Here is a 23,912-nt window from a genome sequence, read left to right as displayed (position 1 = left end):
ACCGTCAGAGAACCAGGAACCATCAGAGGACCAGGAACCGTCAGAGAACCAGGAACCGTCAGAGAACCAGGAACCATCAGAGAGCCAGGAACCGTCAGAGAACCAGGAACCGTCAGAGATCCAGGAACCGTCAGAGAACCAGGAACCATCGAACACAGACCATTCCAACAAATACACACGACAGAGTTCCTCTCACAGAAGTTCAACTCGTGAATCAACGGACGTGTAACATCTGTGGTTTACTTTTACAGAAACACAGAAACAACTTGTTCACTGTTTATTGGTACAAATGTTAAAATGTGAAATTGTAGAAATCATAATTAACTTTGAGTTCATGAAGATCGATACAGAAGAAAAGAGTTCTTCACAGTTTGTAAAACACATTTAGATTCATCAGAACTTCACACGGGCGACAAGTAAACAGAACCCTGAACCACAGGACACGATGGCTCACTGGGATCCCAGGTCAGCAGACCTCTGGAGGTTCTAAAGGCTCCTTTAGGTGGTTCTCCAGCAGTCCTTTAGATCTTTCATTGGTTCTAGCAATCATTTAGGATGTTCCACGATTCCTTTAGATGGCTCTAGTGATCCAACATGATGTTCTATGATTCCTAAATCCTTTAAGGGGTCTTGGGGTTTATTTAGGTGGTTCTATGGTCCATTTAGATGATTAAAGCAATCATTTAGGTTCCTTTAGGTGGTTCAATTAGTCCAATAAGAGGTACTAAGGTTCCTTTGGGTCATTCTTGCAATCATTTGGGATGTTCTAGGTGTCCTTTTAGTGGTTCTAGTTGGCCTAAGGGAAATTCTTGGGGTTCCTGACGGCGGCTCTACCAATCATTTAGAATGTTCTAGGGGTCATTTAGGTGGTTCAGCAATCATTTGGGATGTTTGAAGTGATTCTATGAGGTTATAGGGTTCCATAAGGTGATTATAGTGATCCATTAGGAGGTTCTAGGGTTGGGATCATTCGGGGTCCTTAGATGGTTCTAGAGTTGATTTAGGTGGCAGTGATCCTTCCTCAGGTGTTCCTAGGGATCATCTGGGATCCCAAGACGGTTCTAATGATCCTTTGAGGTTCTTGGGTTGATTTAGGAGGTTGAGGTGTTACTTTAGGATCCTCAAGTGGTTCTCCAGATGTTAGGGATCCTTCAGGTGGTTGAACATCATCAATAATAATAATAAGTGAATATATTGTTGGTTCTAGAGACAGAGACACAGGTTTCTCCTGTATTTATCACCCATCTGTATGTTTCTACAGGAACAGTTCCTTATCAATACGTTTGCTGTGATCCATGACTCATAATTCATAAACTCAGTAGAACAACATGACCCGTTACCGACAGTCTGAACCAGGGTTCTCTCTGTACGCCCACTGGAACCAGGCACAAGGGTCAAAAGTCATCAAACAGGTCCTCTGCTGTCGCAGCATCTGAGGAGCGCTGAGGGGGGGTCTGCTGCTGACTGGATCCTGCAGGGGGGTCGGTCCTGTGCCACACACACACACACACACACACACAGGTCAGTGGGCTAATGAGGCTGGTTTACAGGAGTTTTCCTGTTGAGACGGGAAGTGTATCATGTGGCCCCATAAGGAACAAGACTAGAAACACATGGGCGACTTTTATACCTCTGTGTGTGTGTGTGTGTGTGTGTGTGTGTGTGTGTGGTCGTGGCCCATATATATATATATATATATATATATATATATATATATATATATATATATATATATATATATATATATATATATTCGGCCTTTACATGAATGTAACAACTTGTGATGTTTAGGAGTTAGGAAACAAGATGTCAAGACGTAGGAGAGGAGGAAGGAAGTTAGATGTTTCTAGTGATTCTTTACGAGGTCCTAGTGATCCATTCGGTGATTCTAGTGATCAATTAGGAGGTTGAAGGGTTGATTGAGGTTCCTTTGGTGCTTCAAGAGATCATTAGGGATCCTTAGACGTTGTAGTTATTCTTGAGGAGGTTCTGGAGTTGATTTATGTGGTTGCAAGGATCCTTTATGAAGTCCTAGGGTTGATTAAGGTAGTTCTAGAGATTGTTTAGGAGGTTCTATCGTTGATTAAGGTAGTTCTAGAGATCATTTAGGATGTTCTAGAGATCGTTTAGGAGGTTCTGGAGTTGATTTATGGGGCCGTGATCCTTTATGAAGTCCTAGGGTTGATTAAGGTAGTTCTAGAGATTGTTTAGGAGGTTCTATAATTGATTAAGGTAGTTCTAGAGATTGTTTAGGAGGTTATATAGTTGATTAAGGTAGTTCTAGAGATCATTTAGGATGTTCTAGAGATCGTTTAGGAGGTGCTGGAGTTGATTTATGCAGCAGTGATCCTTTAGGAAGTCCTAGGGTTGATTGAGGTAGTTCTAGAGATCATTTAGGAGGTTCTAGAGCAGGGGTGTCAAACTCATTTTCACTCTGGGGCCACATCAGCATCACGGTCGCCCTCAAAGGGCCGGTTGTAAATGTAAGACGGTGTAAATGTAACTACGGTACTCCTAACATAGTTAGTTTAGTTTCCCGGGATATCTGTGACTTCCACAACACGTACTTCCAGTTGTGTGATTTCTCCTCCGCCATTGTTTCCTGTTGCTGGTGCAAAATGCATTCTGGGATATTTGGCTGTCCCAAGTACAGACAAGTCACCTCCGATGCATCCCGGGTAAAATGGGCAGAGCGAGCCACATCCGGGCATTAGGACCGTGCTTGGCTCGATGTGAACTTTGAATTGGAACAGTACTTGGGCTGAGACTGATGACGTTTCAGTACAGAGAAGTACGCATGTTGAGAAACTTGTTGGAAATCCTCTTTATGGGCTGTTGCATCTCCTGTCCACCTGTTGTGATAGTTTTAATGTCGGCACACAGACAACATGCCATCTCATCACTTCGACTTTCTATCTCATAATTTCGACCATGGGGATATTTTTATTTTCACATCTAACTTTAAATTTTTGTAAAAAAAAAAAAAAAAAAAATTTTTTTTTTTTTTTGCTGGCGGATTCGCGGGCCACATAAAATGACGTGGCGGGCCGGGTCCGGCCCGCGGGCCGTATGTTTGACACCCCTGTTCTAGAGATCGTTTAGGAGGTTCTGGAGTTGATTTATGGGGCAGTGATCCTTTAGGAAGTCCTAGGGTTGATTGAGGTAGTTCTAGAGATCATTTAGGAGGTTCTGGAGTTGATTTATGTGGCAGTGATCCTTAAGGAAGTTCAAGGGTTGATTCAGGAGGTTCTAGCAATCATTAAAACATATTCTAGGGTTCCTTTAGGTGTTTCTGGGGATGCCAACCAACACCATAATAACTATAATGCAACTCCCCCGTTTTAAACCGTCCAACATGGAGCCTCTCTCTCACTGACTAACCTAAAGTCCAGGTGACCCCGAGGACCCCGACCATCCAGAGAAGCAACTCAAGCTTTAAGTCACAAGTTACTTTCTAAAGGACGTTCAGGGAACGGAGAACACAGCTCCGCTGCACCGATGGAGGCAGAAGAGAGCGGAGAGGCCCTGAGCGCCTTTAAATCATTTCCAACTGGATGAGCAACAGCGCTGCGCTGCTGGAACCGGTTAAGAGGAAACAAGAGACGTGCTCACTGGAGGGGGGGGGAGCTGTGCCACGGAGGACCAACGGAGGCCTGAACGGGACCCCCACAGAGCCGGTCCGCTGACTCACCAGAGCCGCAGCACCAACACCAGCTATGTGCAGCTTAAAGGAACTCAACGGAGGCTCAGTCTGGAGTCTCAATGAAACCCCAAAGATCTGTCACTTCAAGGTTCAGTGGACCAAAGTACAACAGAAAAACATGTTTAGTGAACTCTAGTGCTTCGTCAATACAAAAACGGCAGGAAAATGATACGGAGAAACTGTCAAAGTATGTTTTGAGGGAAATGTATTTCCTTTTAATCAATCAAACACACAAACAGGACTTTCACTCAGGCGACCGCTGTTCATGTCCTGTGTGAAAGCAGCCACTGGTCAGAAGCTGCACGGAACATTTGATGTTATTTTAGAGGTAAACTCATCTAAAACAGAAACATGATACAAATACTTAATAAGCAGTCATCTTTGACACAGAGTTTTTAGTGTGCAGGTTAATGACTGTGGTCTTTGTAGCAGTTTGATTCTTTGAAGGATCATACAGATATTTATCTGTCACATGTAACATGATCAGAGCTCTGCTCTGTGAAGTCTTTCCTTGTCTCCGCCCTGTGTCACGGTGTGGGTGCATCTCACTGGCGTCGGGAGACGTATCAGAATACCCTTATTTTATTGGTTAAACTGCATCACGTGCCGTGATTTGCAACGCATTGGTCGGTGTTTTTCCTGCACAGCTGAACAAAGTGGCGTAATTGCTGGAAAGGAGCGTGAATAACTCCGCTGCATGAAGCAAAGGCCTCTGAAAACGGGTCCGCGACGAACCACCAGTTGAGCATCACTGGTCTGCAGGATGGTGACGAGCGGTGAACAGCTGTTTGTGTGGCGTGTCTTCCGTCTCTTCCCGTTTCCTTCACCTACATTCCGCTGGGTCCTAAGCCCCTCCCTGTACAGCTTCTTATCACCTCTTTGCACCAACGTACATTGATAACAAACACCACGCATATTACGGTAATCAGCGTGATTATGTGTAAACTCTATCGGTGCATCTCCGGTCTGTCTGTGTTCCTCCTGCATCGCTCGGTTCTGTTCTTTAATGGAACGTTATGGAGGACGGAGCCGATCTCAATTTTGTACCAATATCTGACGGGCCGGATTGAAAGGCCCAACGGGCCGTAGTTTGCCCGTGCCTGGGCTAGTTGCTTCCCCCCTGCTTCCAGTCTTATGCTAAGCTAAGCTAACCAATCTGCTCACCTCACTCTGGGAAGAGAGTTATTCCCAAAAATGTTGAGCAACTCCTTTAATTATAACTTTGTCTTCTGCTCCTGTGGCCTTCGTTTAATCCTCCTCCTCCAGAGGAACATGGAGGTAACAGAGGAAGGTGAGCGGGTTGAGTCGTGCCAGAATTAAGAAAACAATAGGTGGGGGGGGGTGGGCAGCAGCCCTGCACCCCCCCCCCCCCCCCCCCACACACACACACACACAAAAGGCCTCTCTTCTGCAGCTTCTGCATCCAGCTGCTGCTGCTGATCCTCACGACCACCAGCTACTGGGGATGGACGATGGCACCACCTCAGCCTTCAGCATGTGGGACAGTTTACAGTCGCTGGCACTCGTAGGAGCTCGGACTCATTTACCGACCGGCCCCGTCTCCGTTAGGAACGATGTCAGATCGAGACGCGTCTTAGGAAAGATTTCTAAATGGCCACATCCAAAAAAGAAGAAGCAGCTGGCAAATGTGAGATACCGGGGGAATAAGAGCAGCAGTGTTGTGAGGTTCATGGGACAAAGAGAAGGAGAGCAAATGGAGAGAGTTGATTCTTTGACTTTGGCTGCTTAGTTTCTTGTCCTAAGATCTGAGAAATAACGTCATTCACCGATATCCAAGATACCCAAAGGGCTTGGTTCACTTCCTCACTCCACTCTGGTGGTGTCTTGGTTTCCAGAACATCGATCTGGATCCAGACAACAATTTGCTCAACGATTCAAATTAGTCACAAACAGAAAGTTTGTGGACTTTAGGAACAGATTTCTCTAAAAACTGGTTTTTTTGTGAACCAATTCTTCTCAATTTCATGTTTGATTGAAATCAGGCGACTCCTCTGGTTGTATAGAAGTCTATAGAAAATGACTCTACTTCTCTCTTGATTTATTCCCTCAGTAAACATTGTAAACATGAGTTTATGTCTCAATCTCTAGTTTCAAGTCTTCTTCAATACAGCATGATGTTCATTTAGTACATTATGGTCCATTTAGAGTCACACAGACCATAAAGCAGGGGATGCTTTAGGGCGGGGCTACACGCTGATTGACAGGTCTCTAATAGACCATAAAGCAGGGGATGCTTTAGGGGCGGGGCTTACTGTTAACGTTTGTGGAATTCAGGGAGAGATTTCTCCAAAAGCAGGACAATTGAAAGCAAAACTCTCGACATCGAAACTCAAAGAGATCCTGACACCCGAACACGTGACAAGGCGGAGCTGATGCAGCCTCCTGGTGTTTCCACACTCATTAGTGGAGCCGTTAGTCCACATGAAGCCCACAGTGGAAAAACAGGTCTTTCTACTCCGCTCATCACCAGCTGGTCGCCCGAAGCCAAGGCAGCATGTGTTAGTGTGCTTAAAGAGACAGAAACAGATAGAAGAGAGCAGCAGCAGGGATCATACAGCTGCTCCTTCACCACGCGAACAACTGTTGAAGGCTGAAAGGAACTTCTTCTTCTACATTTCTGTCCTACAGCTTCCTCCTTTAGTCCTCAGAGTCCAGTAAGCTCTGCAGCATCACGTCAACACCATAAATAAGAACTAATTGTAGTCGTTGTGACGTCTCTCGTTGGTTTGTGGACGTTTTGAAGCCTCGAGTTTGGCGATTTTGTCGTCTCCATCTTGTTTTTTGCAACCAGTGAACAGGAAGTGACCAAAACTGGACTGAGGAGTGACGTAGAGACGCCGTACACGCCTCTGGTAGAGACCTGTCAATCACCGTGTAGCCCCGCCCTCTCAGTTCATATGTCATCATCGTGTTAGTTCAGAGACCAACAGATGTTTGTTTGCGTTCCTTCACATATTCACGTCTCTGCTCGTGTGTTCGTTGAGCTGCAGAACGTCGAGATAAAAAAAATGACAAAAGAACTTTTACGATGTTTGATTTTCCAGTTCGGGAAAACATAATAAACAAGATCATCTCTATGACTTCTGTTCTTCAGTAAAGAAGGGAGGTGTAAATGTAAACTTTAGTTGGAACAATAAAGTGCATTTAAATAGACTTAAAGTGTGTTTTTGTGGTTCACACCGGCTACACTTTACGAGCCAGTAAACCGAAACCACAGAGCAACAGGAACTCCTTCACATCGTCACAACACACAGTCGACGACATCACGCGTGTGCGTGTGTGTGTGTGTGTGTGTGTGTGTGTGTGCGTGCGTGCGTGCGTGCGCGCGTGCGTACCTCTTCCTCTGGACGCTCGGTGGCTCCGGGGGTCGGAGGTGACGGAAGCGGCGCTTGCGACACGGGGCCACGTCTGTGATGTCCTTCAGCCCGTCGTCCAATGGGCTCGCAGCAGCAGAGCATCCTGACGATTATCAGATAAAAGAAATATGATCATGAATACCTTTCAAATAATCTGGAGCCTTTGACGGAGAAGATGTCCACGCCTCTCGTCTGTAATGCAGGTTTCTGATCCACGTTTTACGTCTCATTGACATTTACGTTCACACTAATACTTCACTATTATTCGGAATATGATAACTGTTGAAAGTTATTACCAAAGGAGCATTTTCAGATTAAAACTTGTGATATGTTGATATTATTCAGCGTTCTCTGGACATTCCTTTACTGCAGTTTGACCAACAGTCTCTGTTTACAGTCGGTTTGTTTGATCACAAACAGAAGAGACGACGATCTGCAAATCATTTTGCAGAAGAGGGTTGAAGAGGAGAGGGTTGAAGAGGAGAGGATTGAAGAGGAGAGGGTTGAAGAGGAGAGGGTTGAAGAGGAGAGGGTTGAAGAGGAGAGGGTTCAAGAGAGAGGGTTGAAGAGGAGAGGGTTGAAGAGGAGAGGGTTCAAGAGAGAGGGTTGAAGAGGAGAGGGTTGAAGAGGAGAGGGTTGAAGAGGAGAGGGTTCAAGAGAGAGGGTTGAAGAGGAGAGGGTTGAAGAGGAGAGGGTTCAAGAGAGAGGATTGAAGAGAGAGGGTTGAAGAGGAGAGGGTTGAAGAGGAGAGGGTTGAAGAGGAGAGAGTTGAAGAGGAGAGGGTTGAAGAGGAGAGGGTTGAAGATGAGAGGGTTGAAGAGAGAGGATTGAAGAGAGAGGGTTGAAGAGGAGAGGGTTGAAGAGAGAGGATTGAAGAGAGAGGGTTGAAGAGGAGAGGGTTGAAGAGGGTTGAAGAGGAGAGGGTTGAAGAGGGTTGAAGAGAGAGGATTGAAGAGGAGAGGGTTGAAGAGAGAGGATTGAAGAGAGAGGGTTGAAGAGGAGAGGGTTGAAGAGGGTTGAAGAGGAGAGGGTTGAAGAGGGTTGAAGAGGAGGGTTGAAGAGGAGAGGGTTGAAGAGGGTTGAAGAGGAGAGGGTTGAAGAGGGTTGAAGAGAGAGGATTGAAGAGGAGAGGGTTGAAGAGGAGAGAGTTGAAGAGGAGAGGGTTGAAGAGGAGAGGGTTGAAGAGAGAGGATTGAAGAGAGAGGGTTGAAGAGGAGAGGGTTGAAGAGAGAGGATTGAAGAGGAGAGGGTTGAAGAGGAGAGAGTTGAAGAGGAGAGGGTTGAAGAGAGAGGATTGAAGAGGAGAGGGTTGAAGAGAGAGGATTGAAGAGAGAGGGTTGAAGAGGAGAGGGTTGAAGAGGGTTGAAGAGGATTGAAGATGAGAGGGTTGAAGAGGAGAGGGTTGAAGAGGAGAGGGTTGAAGAGGAGAGGGTTGAAGAGGAGAGGGTTGAAGAGGAGAGGATGGAAGAGGAGAGGGTTGAAGAGGAGAGGGTTGAAGAGGAGAGGGTTGAAGAGGAGAGGATTGAAGAGGTTGATGAGGAGAGGGTTGAAGAGGATTGATGAGGAGAGGGTTGAAGAGGAGAGGATTGAAGAGGTTGATGAGGAGAGGGTTGAAGAGGATTGAAGATGAGAGGGTTGAAGAGGATTGAAGATGAGAGGGTTGAAGAGGAGAGGATTGAAGAGGTTGATGAGGAGAGGGTTGAAGAGGATTGAAGATGAGAGGGTTGAAGAGGATTGAAGATGAGAGGGTTGAAGAGGATTGAAGAGGAGAGGGTTGAAGAGGAGAGGATTGAAGAGGAGAGGGTTGAAGAGGAGAGGGTTGAAGAGGAGAGGGTTCAAGAGAGAGGGTTGAAGAGGAGAGGGTTGAAGAGGAGAGGGTTGAAGAGGAGAGGGTTCAAGAGAGAGGGTTGAAGAGGAGAGGGTTGAAGAGGAGAGGGTTCAAGAGAGAGGATTGAAGAGAGAGGGTTGAAGAGGAGAGGGTTGAAGAGGAGAGGGTTGAAGAGGAGAGAGTTGAAGAGGAGAGGGTTGAAGAGGAGAGGGTTGAAGATGAGAGGGTTGAAGAGAGAGGATTGAAGAGAGAGGGTTGAAGAGGAGAGGGTTGAAGAGAGAGGATTGAAGAGAGAGGGTTGAAGAGGAGAGGGTTGAAGAGGGTTGAAGAGGAGAGGGTTGAAGAGGGTTGAAGAGAGAGGATTGAAGAGGAGAGGGTTGAAGAGAGAGGATTGAAGAGAGAGGGTTGAAGAGGAGAGGGTTGAAGAGGGTTGAAGAGGAGAGGGTTGAAGAGGGTTGAAGAGGAGGGTTGAAGAGGAGAGGGTTGAAGAGGGTTGAAGAGGAGAGGGTTGAAGAGGGTTGAAGAGAGAGGATTGAAGAGGAGAGGGTTGAAGAGGAGAGAGTTGAAGAGGAGAGGGTTGAAGAGGAGAGGGTTGAAGAGAGAGGATTGAAGAGAGAGGGTTGAAGAGGAGAGGGTTGAAGAGGAGAGGATTGAAGAGGAGAGGGTTGAAGAGGAGAGGGTTGAAGAGGAGAGGGTTGAAGAGGAGAGGGTTGAAGAGGAGAGGGTTGAAGAGAGAGGATTGAAGAGGAGAGGGTTGAAGAGGAGAGGATTGAAGAGGAGAGGGTTGAAGAGGAGAGGGTTGAAGAGGAGAGGGTTGAAGAGGAGAGGGTTGAAGAGGAGAGGGTTCAAGAGAGAGGGTTGAAGAGGAGAGGGTTGAAGAGGAGAGGGTTCAAGAGAGAGGGTTGAAGAGGAGAGGGTTGAAGAGGAGAGGGTTGAAGAGGAGAGGGTTCAAGAGAGAGGGTTGAAGAGGAGAGGGTTGAAGAGGAGAGGGTTCAAGAGAGAGGATTGAAGAGAGAGGGTTGAAGAGGAGAGGGTTGAAGAGGAGAGGGTTGAAGAGGAGAGAGTTGAAGAGGAGAGGGTTGAAGAGGAGAGGGTTGAAGATGAGAGGGTTGAAGAGAGAGGATTGAAGAGAGAGGGTTGAAGAGGAGAGGGTTGAAGAGAGAGGATTGAAGAGAGAGGGTTGAAGAGGAGAGGGTTGAAGAGGGTTGAAGAGGAGAGGGTTGAAGAGGGTTGAAGAGAGAGGATTGAAGAGGAGAGGGTTGAAGAGAGAGGATTGAAGAGAGAGGGTTGAAGAGGAGAGGGTTGAAGAGGGTTGAAGAGGAGAGGGTTGAAGAGGGTTGAAGAGGAGGGTTGAAGAGGAGAGGGTTGAAGAGGGTTGAAGAGGAGAGGGTTGAAGAGGGTTGAAGAGAGAGGATTGAAGAGGAGAGGGTTGAAGAGGAGAGAGTTGAAGAGGAGAGGGTTGAAGAGGAGAGGGTTGAAGAGAGAGGATTGAAGAGAGAGGGTTGAAGAGGAGAGGGTTGAAGAGAGAGGATTGAAGAGGAGAGGGTTGAAGAGGAGAGAGTTGAAGAGGAGAGGGTTGAAGAGAGAGGATTGAAGAGGAGAGGGTTGAAGAGAGAGGATTGAAGAGAGAGGGTTGAAGAGGAGAGGGTTGAAGAGGGTTGAAGAGGATTGAAGATGAGAGGGTTGAAGAGGAGAGGGTTGAAGAGGAGAGGGTTGAAGAGGAGAGGGTTGAAGAGGAGAGGGTTGAAGAGGAGAGGATGGAAGAGGAGAGGGTTGAAGAGGAGAGGGTTGAAGAGGAGAGGGTTGAAGAGGAGAGGATTGAAGAGGTTGATGAGGAGAGGGTTGAAGAGGATTGATGAGGAGAGGGTTGAAGAGGAGAGGATTGAAGAGGTTGATGAGGAGAGGGTTGAAGAGGATTGAAGATGAGAGGGTTGAAGAGGATTGAAGATGAGAGGGTTGAAGAGGAGAGGATTGAAGAGGTTGATGAGGAGAGGGTTGAAGAGGATTGAAGATGAGAGGGTTGAAGAGGATTGAAGATGAGAGGGTTGAAGAGGATTGAAGAGGAGAGGGTTGAAGAGGAGAGGATTGAAGAGGAGAGGGTTGAAGAGGAGAGGGTTGAAGAGGAGAGGGTTCAAGAGAGAGGGTTGAAGAGGAGAGGGTTGAAGAGGAGAGGGTTGAAGAGGAGAGGGTTCAAGAGAGAGGGTTGAAGAGGAGAGGGTTGAAGAGGAGAGGGTTCAAGAGAGAGGATTGAAGAGAGAGGGTTGAAGAGGAGAGGGTTGAAGAGGAGAGGGTTGAAGAGGAGAGAGTTGAAGAGGAGAGGGTTGAAGAGGAGAGGGTTGAAGATGAGAGGGTTGAAGAGAGAGGATTGAAGAGAGAGGGTTGAAGAGGAGAGGGTTGAAGAGAGAGGATTGAAGAGAGAGGGTTGAAGAGGAGAGGGTTGAAGAGGGTTGAAGAGGAGAGGGTTGAAGAGGGTTGAAGAGAGAGGATTGAAGAGGAGAGGGTTGAAGAGAGAGGATTGAAGAGAGAGGGTTGAAGAGGAGAGGGTTGAAGAGGGTTGAAGAGGAGAGGGTTGAAGAGGGTTGAAGAGGAGGGTTGAAGAGGAGAGGGTTGAAGAGGGTTGAAGAGGAGAGGGTTGAAGAGGGTTGAAGAGAGAGGATTGAAGAGGAGAGGGTTGAAGAGGAGAGAGTTGAAGAGGAGAGGGTTGAAGAGGAGAGGGTTGAAGAGAGAGGATTGAAGAGAGAGGGTTGAAGAGGAGAGGGTTGAAGAGAGAGGATTGAAGAGGAGAGGGTTGAAGAGGAGAGAGTTGAAGAGGAGAGGGTTGAAGAGAGAGGATTGAAGAGGAGAGGGTTGAAGAGAGAGGATTGAAGAGAGAGGGTTGAAGAGGAGAGGGTTGAAGAGGGTTGAAGAGGATTGAAGATGAGAGGGTTGAAGAGGAGAGGGTTGAAGAGGAGAGGGTTGAAGAGGAGAGGGTTGAAGAGGAGAGGGTTGAAGAGGAGAGGGTTGAAGAGGAGAGGATGGAAGAGGAGAGGGTTGAAGAGGAGAGGGTTGAAGAGGAGAGGATGGAAGAGGAGAGGGTTGAAGAGGAGAGGGTTGAAGAGGAGAGGGTTGAAGAGGAGAGGATTGAAGAGGTTGATGAGGAGAGGGTTGAAGAGGATTGATGAGGAGAGGGTTGAAGAGGAGAGGATTGAAGAGGTTGATGAGGAGAGGGTTGAAGAGGATTGAAGATGAGAGGGTTGAAGAGGAGAGGGTTGAAGAGGAGAGGATTGAAGAGGTTGATGAGGAGAGGGTTGAAGAGGATTGAAGATGAGAGGGTTGAAGAGGATTGAAGATGAGAGGGTTGAAGAGGATTGAAGAGGAGAGGGTTGAAGAGGAGAGGGTTGAAGAGGAGAGGGTTGAAGAGGAGAGGGTTGAAGAGGAGAGGATTGAAGATGAGAGGGTTGAAGAGGAGAGGGTTGAAGAGGAGAGGATGGAAGAGGAGAGGGTTGAAGAGGAGAGGGTTGAAGAGGAGAGGGTTGAAGAGGAGAGGATTGAAGAGGTTGATGAGGAGAGGGTTGAAGAGGATTGATGAGGAGAGGGTTGAAGAGGAGAGGATTGAAGAGGTTGATGAGGAGAGGGTTGAAGAGGATTGAAGATGAGAGGGTTGAAGAGGATTGAAGATGAGAGGGTTGAAGAGGAGAGGATTGAAGAGGTTGATGAGGAGAGGGTTGAAGAGGATTGAAGATGAGAGGGTTGAAGAGGATTGAAGATGAGAGGGTTGAAGAGGATTGAAGAGGAGAGGGTTGAAGAGGAGAGGGTTGAAGAGGAGAGGGTTGAAGAGGAGAGGGTTGAAGAGGAGAGGATTGAAGGGGAGAGGGTTGAAGGGGAGAGGGTTGAAGAGGAGAGGGTTGAAGAGGAGAGGGTTGAAGAGGAGAGAGTTGAAGAGGAGAGGGTTGAAGAGGAGAGGGTTGAAGGGCGGAGCCGCCGTGGAGGAGTTCTGCGTTAGTCAGAGGCTGAGCAGTTGCATGTCAACGGGAATATTAATGAATATTCATCTTCATAAAACAGCTGAGTAGGAATATTGTCTCTGTTGTTGAGCATGTAGACGTAGTCGGTGACGTAATCTGGGTTAGATTGTTTTTAGAGACACTTTAACGTTCATATTCTGATCTTGAATGCAGGACAGATCTGGTGAAATGAAATGATGCTCTCCAGGTGAGCAGAAAAGAGGATTTTAGAACATGGAGTAGAAGCGTACGTGATGCAGAACACCACACATTCTTCTTCTACTGTTTGAACATCTGCTTTGTTGTCAGCAGCTCTCCTCCGTACGTTAACGGGACGATGTGCGGGAGTTTATGGATCAACAGAGAGGCTCGCACCTCAATCGGCACCTTCAGGGATCAAAGACGACGCTGGGAAACGTGGAAACATTCCTGAAATTATACTTTTTCCTCAAGCCCGTCGTCTGGTTTCCACGTCGTCGTCCTGCTTTCTATAAATGAAGCGCTCAGGTCTGTAGAGCCGTCTGTTAAACCCAAAGAGACGGATCACAGCGGAGAGCAGGTGAGTCAGCGGTTCCTTCTTTGTTAAGCTGCTCTTATCAACAGTCTATAGAAAAGAATGATTCAATGTGTGATTCAAGGAACATTTCTTGTCATTATGTAACTCAAGGTTGCACAACGACATGCAGATGTAGCTCATATACTACCAAAGAAGCGCCGGGAAGCCCCGCGTTACACAACGCCTCAGTGATGTCATGGTTAGTTCTCCCCGGCATGAAAAAGCACACACATACTCTCAGCTCCCATGACATCATCATCATCATGGCTGTGTTTATATGAATGGGACTTTCAAGATTTCTCTTGATTAAAGAGATCAACTGTTTCATGAAGCCTCACGGTGAGGAATCTGATAACTAACAACAAAGAAGTACAAATAAATAAAAGTTATCAACATAAATGTCTAAAATCAGGATCAACCCATGAAGCGTCTGCTTGATACAACGGAACTAATCAGCTCTGCTGATTGAAGAGTTGGCGGTCTTACCTCGGGACGCTGAAGTGGAGGCTGGAGTCACCTCCTCTGGCTCTTCATCAGTACTTCCTCCATATTCATCTTCCTCTTCCTCGCTTGCCGCTCGCTCAGATTTTACCGAATCATCATTTTTCTGCCCTTCAGAACTACAACAGAGCAGAACACCACCAAACATTCATAAAACCCTTCAGATGTCACATGACTTCACCATAAAGAGGAGATGAATCAGAGAACTGCAGCAATCACAGGAACAGGTGTCGCAACTCTTGAGCAATTTGTTGAGCAACTAGAGAAGTTTACATGCGTTGAAAATGTGACATTGAATCATTTCTCTCGTTTGAAACGACGTAAAGTGTGCGAGACGTTGAGAAAGAGTGACAGTGAAGCATGAAAGGAGAGGAAGTGTTTCAAGAATCACGTGACCTGTGGCGTGTTGAAGGAACACCAGGAGGCTGAATACCTGCTTTCCTGCAGCTGCGTCACACGTTCCTGCAGACTGCGGATCTTTGCTTTCTTCTCATTGAGGACCAAAACAAAGCGAGAGTACAGCTCCACCTCCAGCGCTCCTTTAGCGTCAGCGTACCGCTTCAGTCTTCAGTGCACAGCAACACAAGCACACGTATCATCTTCATTTACAGCGTCAGAAGTATTTACTCTTCAGATACTTTACCAAAGTAAAAGTAGCAAATGCACACTGTGAAAATACCACGAGTAAAAGTGTTATCAGCACTTGAAGTATCAAAAGTAAAAGTACTCATTCTGCAGAACCGCCTGTTCAGAGTCTGGTTTCCTTCAAACGTAGACGGTATTATTCTATTAATGATGTATACGTATACGTCTTGTGTATTTAGTGAATAAACAGCCACGTTTACTTACTTGGTATAATACTGAGAGGATAATTCTCCAGCGACGAATAATATTTTACAAACACTACAAAGTACCCCCCCCCCCGGTCTGGTTGTTCTGTGTTGTTATTCTGCTTGTTTTTGGGTTGTTCTGGTTGTTCTGGTTGCTCTGTATTTACTCTGCAGTGATGCGTTGCTGTTCCCGTCTCAGTGTTCGGTTCTCCTCCTCCAGGTTCTGGTTGTGGTTCTCCAGCGTGTTTCCTCTCTGCAGACTGTGGATCAGTAACTCTCTCACTGCCTCCGCCGGCTCCGGGACGGCTTTCAGCAGAGCAGAACCCAACCTGAACTGAAGAAGGTAAAGAAAACGAACCAACCAGGCCACAGAGAAACAGGAGGTCACTTACTGAAATAATGTAAAACTACCAGAAACGCTGCAGACGGGACTCAACTCTGAACTTATTTTATCACTTTAATCCGTGCGCGCCATCTCCGAGTTTGACCTGGTCATTGTCACATTTGGGCTGTTGCATCCTGGGAAACAAAGTTTTCTCTCAGACATGTTTACACACAGATAAGAGGCCGAACGTTGACCTCTGACCCTCAGCTCCCGAAATAACTGACCTTTACGGAGGTAAACACAGCTGAGTCTGAACAGACGACAACAAGAGATTCACAGAAATGTGGCGACGGATCAACACAGTCAAACAAATGTTGTTAGTTTACATTTCTGTAAACGTTTCTGAATCAAGAAAAGTTGAATTAATGTTTCATATCACATTAGCTAGATTTACTAACGACGCGGCAAACAAGGACGCGCAAAACAACGACGCTGTCAAAAAGAGTTGAGATCCCAGGACCAGCCTTAAAAGAGGAATACATGGTCGGCCTGTAAATTAGGTTAAAGGGACAAAAAGCGTAAAATTAAGAGTTAAAAGATGAAATAGAATAATTATTTTAAAGCAAGCATGTATTACATAACAAATGTAAAGTGATTTTAACAAATGTCAACCTGATAATAATAATAATAATAATAATAATAATAGGTGTATCTGAGAAAGAGTGCAGTTTGTGTGAGTGTTTAAATTGAGGAAGTAAGCAGGGTGAGGGGAATGTGAAATCCTGAAGGGATGTGGAAATAACGGCCGTTGAGAAGAGAAGAAAAGAAACAATCAGGGAAAAAAGCTTAATAATGAGGAAGGATGAAATCAATGATGATTTTAAAAGCAAGCGTGTGCTAAATAAAGCGATTAACAACTGTAACTGTGATTATAACAACTGTAACTGTGATGATGATGATTGTAACAGTGATTAAGATAACCAATCTGAGTTAGAAATGTGTGTGTAATGTGTGTGTGTGAGCGAGAGGGGAAGTGAAGGATCAGAGACGTTAGGATTGCAAAATCAGGCCTACGGGAGGCAAGGTGATTTCCACACGTCCACAACATAAGCACACACACAGAATGACGAAGAATGGATCAGGTGCCGAGTGAGAAAGGAGGGGGGTCAAGATAACCCAAAGGTGTTATAAAAGAAGTGACACGCTAACAGACGAGAGGATAACGTCGTAAGAGCCATTCGAGTGCTCCACCTGAGAGGACCCTGGACTTCGCTCTACAGACGCATCGGTGGACTTCGTCTCTGCTCAAGAATGAAGAAAAGAATGAAAGAAAGACGAAAGAAGAAAGACGACAGAAGCAAGACCGAGAAGGACGAATCCACAGTGAGAAGGACGATCCAACCAAGAGGGGAAATCCAAGTGAGAAGGACGAAAGATGAGAAAAGACGAAAGCAGAAGACAACGAAGCGCAAAACAACGAAGCTCCAAACAACGAAGTTCTAAACAACGAAGCTCTAAACAACGAAGCTCTAAACAACGAAGCTCCAAACAACGAAGCTCTAAACAACGAAGCGCAAGACAACGAAGCGCAAAACAACGAAGCTCCAAACAACGAAGCTCCAAACAACGAAGCGCAAGACAACGAAGCGCAAAACAACGAAGCTCCAAACAACGAAGCTCTAAACAACGAAGCTCTAAACAACGAAGCGCTAAACAACGAAGCTCTAAACAACGAAGCTCCAAACAACGAAGCTCCAAACAACGAAGCTCTAAACAACGAAGCTCCAAACAACGAAGCTCTAAACAACGAAGCGCTAAACAACGAAGCTCTAAACAACGAAGCTCCAAACAACGAAGCTCTAAACAACGAAGCGCAAAACAACGAAGCTCCAAACAACGAAGCTCTAAACAACGAAGCTCTAAACAACGAAGCGCTAAACAACGAAGCTCTAAACAACGAAGCTCCAAACAACGAAGCTCTAAACAACGAAGCGCTAAACAACGAAGCTCTAAACAACGAAGCGCAAAACAACGAAGCTCCAAACAACGAAGCTCCAAACAACGAAGCGCTAAACAACGAAGCTCTAAACAACGAAGCTCCAAACAACGAAGCTCTAAACAACGAAGCTCTAAACAACGAAGCTCCAAACAACGAAGCTCCAAACAACGAAGCTCTAAACAACGAAGCTCTAAACAACGAAGCTCTAAACAACGAAGCTCTAAACAACGAAGCTCTAAACAACGAAGCTCTAAACAACGAAGCTCCAAACAACGAAGCTCCAAACAACGAAGCTCTAAACAACGAAGCTCTAAACAACGAAGCTCTAAATAACGAAGCTCTAAACAACGAAGCTCCAAACAACGAAGCTCTAAATAACGAAGCTCTAAACAACGAAGCTCTAAATAACGAAGCTCTAAACAACGAAGCGCTAAACAACGAAGCTCTAAACAACGAAGCTCTAAACAACGAAGCTCTAAACAACGAAGCTCCAAACAACGAAGCTCTAAATAACGAAGCTCTAAACAACGAAGCGCTAAACAACGAAGCTCCAAACAACGAAGCTCTAAACAACGAAGCGCAAAACAACGAAGCTCCAAACAACGAAGCTCTAAACAACGAAGCGCTAAACAACGAAGCTCTAAACAACGAAGCTCCAAACAACGAAGCTCTAAACAACGAAGCTCTAAACAACGAAGCTCCAAACAACGAAGCTCTAAACAACGAAGCGCTAAACAACGAAGCGTAACCTTCTGGGTGAAAGTCCTGTTTGTTTGAAAGAGGCGGAGGGACGTGGGTTGAGCTAGCTAGCTAGCGCTAATTATTCTCTCATTTTTCAACAGTACATCCATATATTTACGTACTTTATTGTAAAGACAAATGACAGCAGCCACGCTGAGCTTTATTGATATGTTATAACACTGTTAGTCATCTTGTGGAGGCTATATGAAGATATTACTACATTACTAGTGTCAACGGATGCTGAATTGCTTTAAAGCTAGCGAGCTTTGTTAAGCTGGAGTTCAAATTACTTATTTTTAAGTAACACAAGCAAGAAGTTAACTTAGTTTGCTTCACGTTTCATCAAAGTCACAAATAATAGTAAAACCATTCAAGAATCTGACAAAACGTGAGCAAATTTCAGACGTTAATTGGTGAGATTGTTGATTTGAATGTTCTATTTAAGTCGGTAACTGATATCTGTGAGCTCTGCTGAGAGGAACAAACGGCATCATGTGACAGAACTGTAGTCGTCTCATATTTTCCCTCCCTCTCTCTCCTCGATGATTTAAGAGTGTCTAATATTTGCCAGCTATTGCTTCACCACCTCTTAGAAACGGTCAGTGAATAATGTGAGACACCGGTCGGTTGGCCGGACCGTGTTGACGTGGGCACCGGTTCTCCCATGTTGTCATGGAGACGCTACTGTTTGATTATATCGAACTCTGAGCCACAGACGTGAGTAGCTAACTAGTGAACCATCTCACTTCATTTTTTTTAAAGAAACCTTCAGACCAGGAGTCGTCCTCCGGTTCTGTAAAGTGAAGCTTCATGTGTTAAAGCTGCATTCTCTCTCGTGACCACCTCTGGTTGTATAGAAGCAAACTTATAGAAGAAAGTGAAAGTGTGAAAACGAAGAGAGTAGATACGATGATCAGTTTTAATTCTTCTGAAATTAAAAACTTTTGAGTTTCGTTGTGATTCATCTTTAGTCATAGTTTCCTTTAAATGTGTGTTTCAGGCACAGCAGCCCCCTCTCCACACATCAAAATGTGAAATGGAAAATATTAATTATTATTCAAAGTTAGTCATCTGAAAGTAATTTACTCTCATTTGGGGTTTCAGTTTTTCTCGGTCAGAAGGAATAAAAGATATTTGTAATGTTTCTAAGACGATGATACGCGTTTCTGAACTTCACAATAATGAATCATTCGTGAGAATAAACCTTTAGATACGTAGAAGTCAGTGGATTTAAACCAAATATCTCAGTCCTACATGCGTCTTGTTTGAGCTGTGCTACAGAGAGCAAACATGTTTGGTATGCTAACCGCTCGTGTGTGTGTGTGTGGTATGCTAACCGCTCGTGTGTGTGTGTGTGTGTGTGTGTGTGTGTGTGTGTGTGTGTGTGTGTGAGAGAGAGAGCACTAACAGAGAGAGAGTCTTGTTAACACCAGCTGTGATGAGAGGTATCAGAGCGAGGCCTTTCTTTATGACATCATGACTTAGTGTTGAGCAAGAGAAGCCTGAAGACTCATCCCGGCACACTTCTGTGAATCCAACAGACGCTCAGATTCATTTCCTGTTTCACTGCGACAGACGCACTTTAGCTTTCCATTCGGTCATAGCTACCATGGCAACAAGGCTCTGTGTGTCTCTTTATACACAAACATCCGATACGCACGTTTCATAAACTTCCAAAGCATTTTAAAAATGAGAGCTAGAACAAGCAGAGTACCAAAAAAGGCAAAATGATCCCAAAAGTTCATATAAAATCTCTATATCTATATCTATATCTATATATATATATATATATATATATATATATATAGATATATACACACACTGGTGCACACTGTAAAAACACAATCTCTCGTTGAAGATAAGCGTTCCTTAAAAAGCTTTTCGAGTGCATCTGTGACTGAGGGATTGACTCCACACAGCTCTCAACATGGCGACGGCTCAGCCAACGGGTTGCAGCTAACGGCGCTGACGTAGCTAACGGTGTTTAACTGACGGGGACATGGAGCTACGCTGCAGTAGAAAAGAGAGAGAGATGGAACCAGTGGGTTCCATCTCTCTCTCACACACACGTGTACACACACCGTTGACGTGTGTACACGTGCATGTGTGAGCGTGTGTGTGTGTGCATACGTGTGTGTGTGTGTGTGTACATGTGTGTGAGCGCGTGTGTGTGTGTGCGCGCATGTGCGTGTGTACGTGCGTGTGTGTGAGCGTGTGTGTGTGCGTGTGCGTGTACGTGCGTGTGTGCGAGCGTGTGTGTGTGAGCGTGTGTGTGTGAGCGTGTGTGTGTGCATGTGCGTGTGTGCGTGTACGTGTGTGTGTGAGCGTGTGTGTGTGAGCGTGTGTGTGTGAGCGTGTGTGTGTGAGCGTGTGTGTGTGAGCGTGTGTGTGTGAGCGTGTGTGTGTGCATGTGCGTGTGTGCGTGTACGTGTGTGTGTGAGCGTGTGTGTGCGTGTGTACGTGCGTGTGTGTGCGTGTACGTGTGTACGTGCGTGATCACTCACAGAGATGTCCTTCTGGACCTTCTCGTACTCCAGCGTGATGGAGGAGCGGTGTTCGGGTGGAGGCGGAGTCAGCGTGAAGCTGTAGCCCTCGGCCTCCGTCAGCGCCTGCTGGAGGTCCTGGACGTAGCGCTCCGTCTGCATCTCCAGCTCCTGCGCCTCCTCGCACACCTGCGCCTCGCTCACTGAGAGAACGACACCAACAACACGGTTTCTGGAGAGCAGTCCGACTCCCGTTGCTGGAGCAACGAGCTGAAGCTGCAGGCTGACGGCAGAGGTCAGCGGTGAGCAGAGTCATATGCGACCTCACCACTAGATGGCACTACATCCTTCACACTGTCCCTTTAAGGAAAAGATCTGATCTATAGAAATGAATAGAACTCAACACAGACCACATGTGACGCAGCTGCTCCGTGCACGAGAACGTGCTTGTTCTGCAGCTTTCCACCGTATCAGCAGATTATTCTGGTCTCCAGAAGAAGCACGTCAGTGGCCCTTGAGTGGAGACGGTTTTGTCTGCTGCAGTTTCAGAAATCCAGAGTCGACCGTCAGCCTCAACTTTTAGGGCAACGAGGACGACGTGATGAGGAAGTGATGAGTGGGGGGGGAATAAATAAATGAACCGGAACAAGAACGACTGATAAGCATCGACAGCGGTTCATCCTGAAGATGCTCATCTCGTCATCTTCAGTGTTGGAAGCGGTCGGAGCTCTGTGTTCACAGGGGAGGTGTGTGTGTGTGTGTGTGTGTGTGTGTGTGTGTGTGTGTGTGTTGTTTTTTTACCATCTCCTCTCCAAGCGGTCTGTCCATCAGTCAGCAGCAACTGGAAGCCTGAGCCTAAGCCCCGCCCCCTCCAGTCCACACGCAGAAAGTAGGCGGAGTCAGGCTCGGACGGGACGCGGAGCTCACGCAGCGACACGTTCATCGCTGCAGACGACACGACAGCAACACGGAGTCACAGGTCCGACACGTGCAGATGCTGAAACATCACCAATGCAACTAATATTTACAAAGGTTTTGGTTTCAAAGTGCATGTTGTCATGTTGTCATGTTGTCTGTCCCTATTGTTAGAAGGTGGTTGCCACAGATGGCAACCAAAGGCAAAGACTTGGTTGCCAGTTTCTCAAAATGGTTGCCAAAAGCAACCTGGCAACCACTACTGTGACGAGTGGAGAGAAGAATTCACCTGGAAGTTTAATCCGGACGTTATTAATTACATTCATACCATTTTATATCAACATGAAAGTTTCTTTGTCTTTCTCTCAGATTCAAACCTGAAACTGTGAAAGATTAGAAACAGTGCTGACAGCTGGAGGCGTGTCCTGCTGATGTCTGCCAACACTTCCTGTTATTTACCTCCTCACTGTCAGCTGCTTCACAACAACAACAACAACGGCGGCAACAACAACAGCAGCAACAGCAGCAACAACAACAACAGCAGCAGCAGCAACAACAGCAGCAGCAACAACAGCAACAACAACAACAACAACAACAACAACAACAACAGCAGCAGCAGCAGCAACAACAGCAGCAGCAACAGCCACAACAGCCACAACAACAACAACAACAGCAACAGCCATTAACGGGAGGAAGAGCTGCTGCTGTTGTTGTTGTTGTTGTTGTTGTTGTTGTTGCTGCTTGGACTCTGTGAGCAGCAGAGTCTGCAGGAGGCCGAGCTGTGACTTCATAAAAGAGAGAAGCTCTGAAGGGAGAGTGGACCATCAGAGACCACGAAGACCCATGCGAGACCACGAAGACCCACGCGAGACCACGGAGACCCACGCGAGACCCCGGAGACCCACGCGAGACCCACGCGAGACCACGGAGACCCACGCGAGACCACGGAGACCCACGCGAGACCACGAAGACCACGGAGACCCACAAGAGACCACCAGAGCAGCGTGACGTCAGCGGGTTCAGACCGTCTGACAGTGTTCCGTGTCAAGAGAAGCAGTCGCTCGTATAAAAAGATAAACATGAAAGTTAAAAATGTAATAAATTATAAAATACTGCAGAACTTCAAATGAATATATTTTGGATTTTGCACATTGTTGATCATCTCTAACAGTTCATATTTTGTTCTATTTGCACTCTTTGTTCTGCAACATCCTGCAGAACAGTTTCCCTCAGGATACATGAACTTATGTACTTTCATGTACTTTATATGATCATGTACTTATACTCGCTACAGTATTGTAAAGTATGTACACTAGCACACGCTACATGTTAGTAATCCGACTTGTGTTTACGATGAGCAGGAATTCATTCTGCTTCACGTGTTTCTGAACAAACTGCAGCGCACTCTCTGTTTGTAAACACGGAGGCGGAAGCTACGACACGTTTTAAGACCAGCGAAGAAGAAGACAGCCTCAGCTGCACGTGCAACGACATGAACGTGCAGGTGTTCGTCTCACCTGAAGCTTCACTTGCTGACGCGTTGTTTTAGGAGGAAATCTCTTCTGTTGAACAACAAGCAGCTGTTCCGGCGACGTTGGCTTCAACGTCATCATCAAGCGACAGAGCCGATTAAATCCTGAGGGAAAGGGGGCGGTAACCAAAGCAAAGGCTTTTAAAAGTAGTATTACTACAGTACATAAATACTACATGACAAGTAAAAGTCCTGCGATCAAAAATACAAAAGTATTAACATCAGAATATACTTAAAGTACCAAAAGTAGAAGTAGTCATCGTAGTAGTCGTAGTTCAGAATAATATATATTTATCATTATATTAATTATTGATGCATTAATTAGTTTATTTATCATCGTAGTTTTTGTGTCCCTGGCAGAAATAAGAGAAACAAAAACACATGTCTTATTGTTCATATTATTATTATCATGATTAGTGGCAGAACTTTATTCATCAATTATTGTTATTAGTAGTGGTAGTACTTTATTTGTTTAATATCATTATCAGTAGTAGTATTATTCGTAATTGCATTAATTGTTTTTTGCACTAACTTGACATCAAGATGAACACAAAATCAAATGACAGCTCAGTCGTTATTCTTATAATAATAATAATAATAATAATAATAATGGTGAGCTTATTGCTTTATTTCCATCCTTGTGTGTGTGTGAGTGTGTGTGTGTGTGTGTGTGTGTGTGAGTGTGTGTGTGTGAGTGTGTGTGTGTTACCTGTGCAGCTCTCCCTGGTGGCCTCTGTTTATATATATATATATATATACATATATATGTATATATATATATACATATATATATATATATATACATATATATATATATATACATATATATGTATATATATATATATATATATACATATATATATATATATATATATATGTATATATATATATATATATACATATATATGTATATATATATATACATATATATATATATATATATACATATATATATATATATACATATATATATATATATACATATATATATATATACTGCTTATACAGTATATATATATATATGTATATATATATATATATATGTATATATATATATATATATATATATGTATATATATATATATATACATATATATATATATATACATATATATATATATATGTATATATATATATACT

At 45.1% G+C, this 23,912-nt stretch overlaps 1 protein-coding gene across 3 annotated transcripts; it reads right to left on the bottom strand.

Moving 5' to 3' along the window:
• Positions 1–277: 277 nt before the first annotated feature.
• On the bottom strand, positions 278–22,849 carry xrcc4 (X-ray repair complementing defective repair in Chinese hamster cells 4). Of its 3 annotated transcripts, none has more exons than XM_079289684.1 (8): positions 22,759–22,849; positions 21,128–21,323; positions 20,348–20,529; positions 14,946–15,112; positions 14,382–14,513; positions 13,934–14,067; positions 7,060–7,183; positions 278–1,488 (listed from the first exon to the last, which is right to left on the bottom strand). In XM_079289684.1, the coding sequence occupies exons 2-8, from the start codon at positions 21,267–21,269 to the stop codon at positions 1,395–1,397; spliced, it is 975 nt and encodes a 324-aa protein (XP_079145810.1). In that variant the 5' UTR covers positions 21,270–21,323; positions 22,759–22,849; the 3' UTR covers positions 278–1,394. The 3 variants fall into 3 exon arrangements, with proteins under 3 accessions (XP_079145810.1, XP_079145811.1, XP_079145812.1); XM_079289685.1 differs by having other exon boundaries at positions 21,128–21,271; positions 22,759–22,841; XM_079289686.1 differs by lacking the exons at positions 21,128–21,323; positions 22,759–22,849 and adding an exon at positions 20,737–21,100.
• Between the last annotated feature and the right edge of the window lie 1,063 nt (positions 22,850–23,912).

Source organism: Melanostigma gelatinosum, assembly GCF_949748355.1.
Source record: "Melanostigma gelatinosum genome assembly, chromosome: 18".
Taxonomy (NCBI): Eukaryota; Metazoa; Chordata; class Actinopteri; order Perciformes; family Zoarcidae; genus Melanostigma; species Melanostigma gelatinosum.
This window is presented reverse-complemented; position numbering and strand designations above follow the sequence as displayed.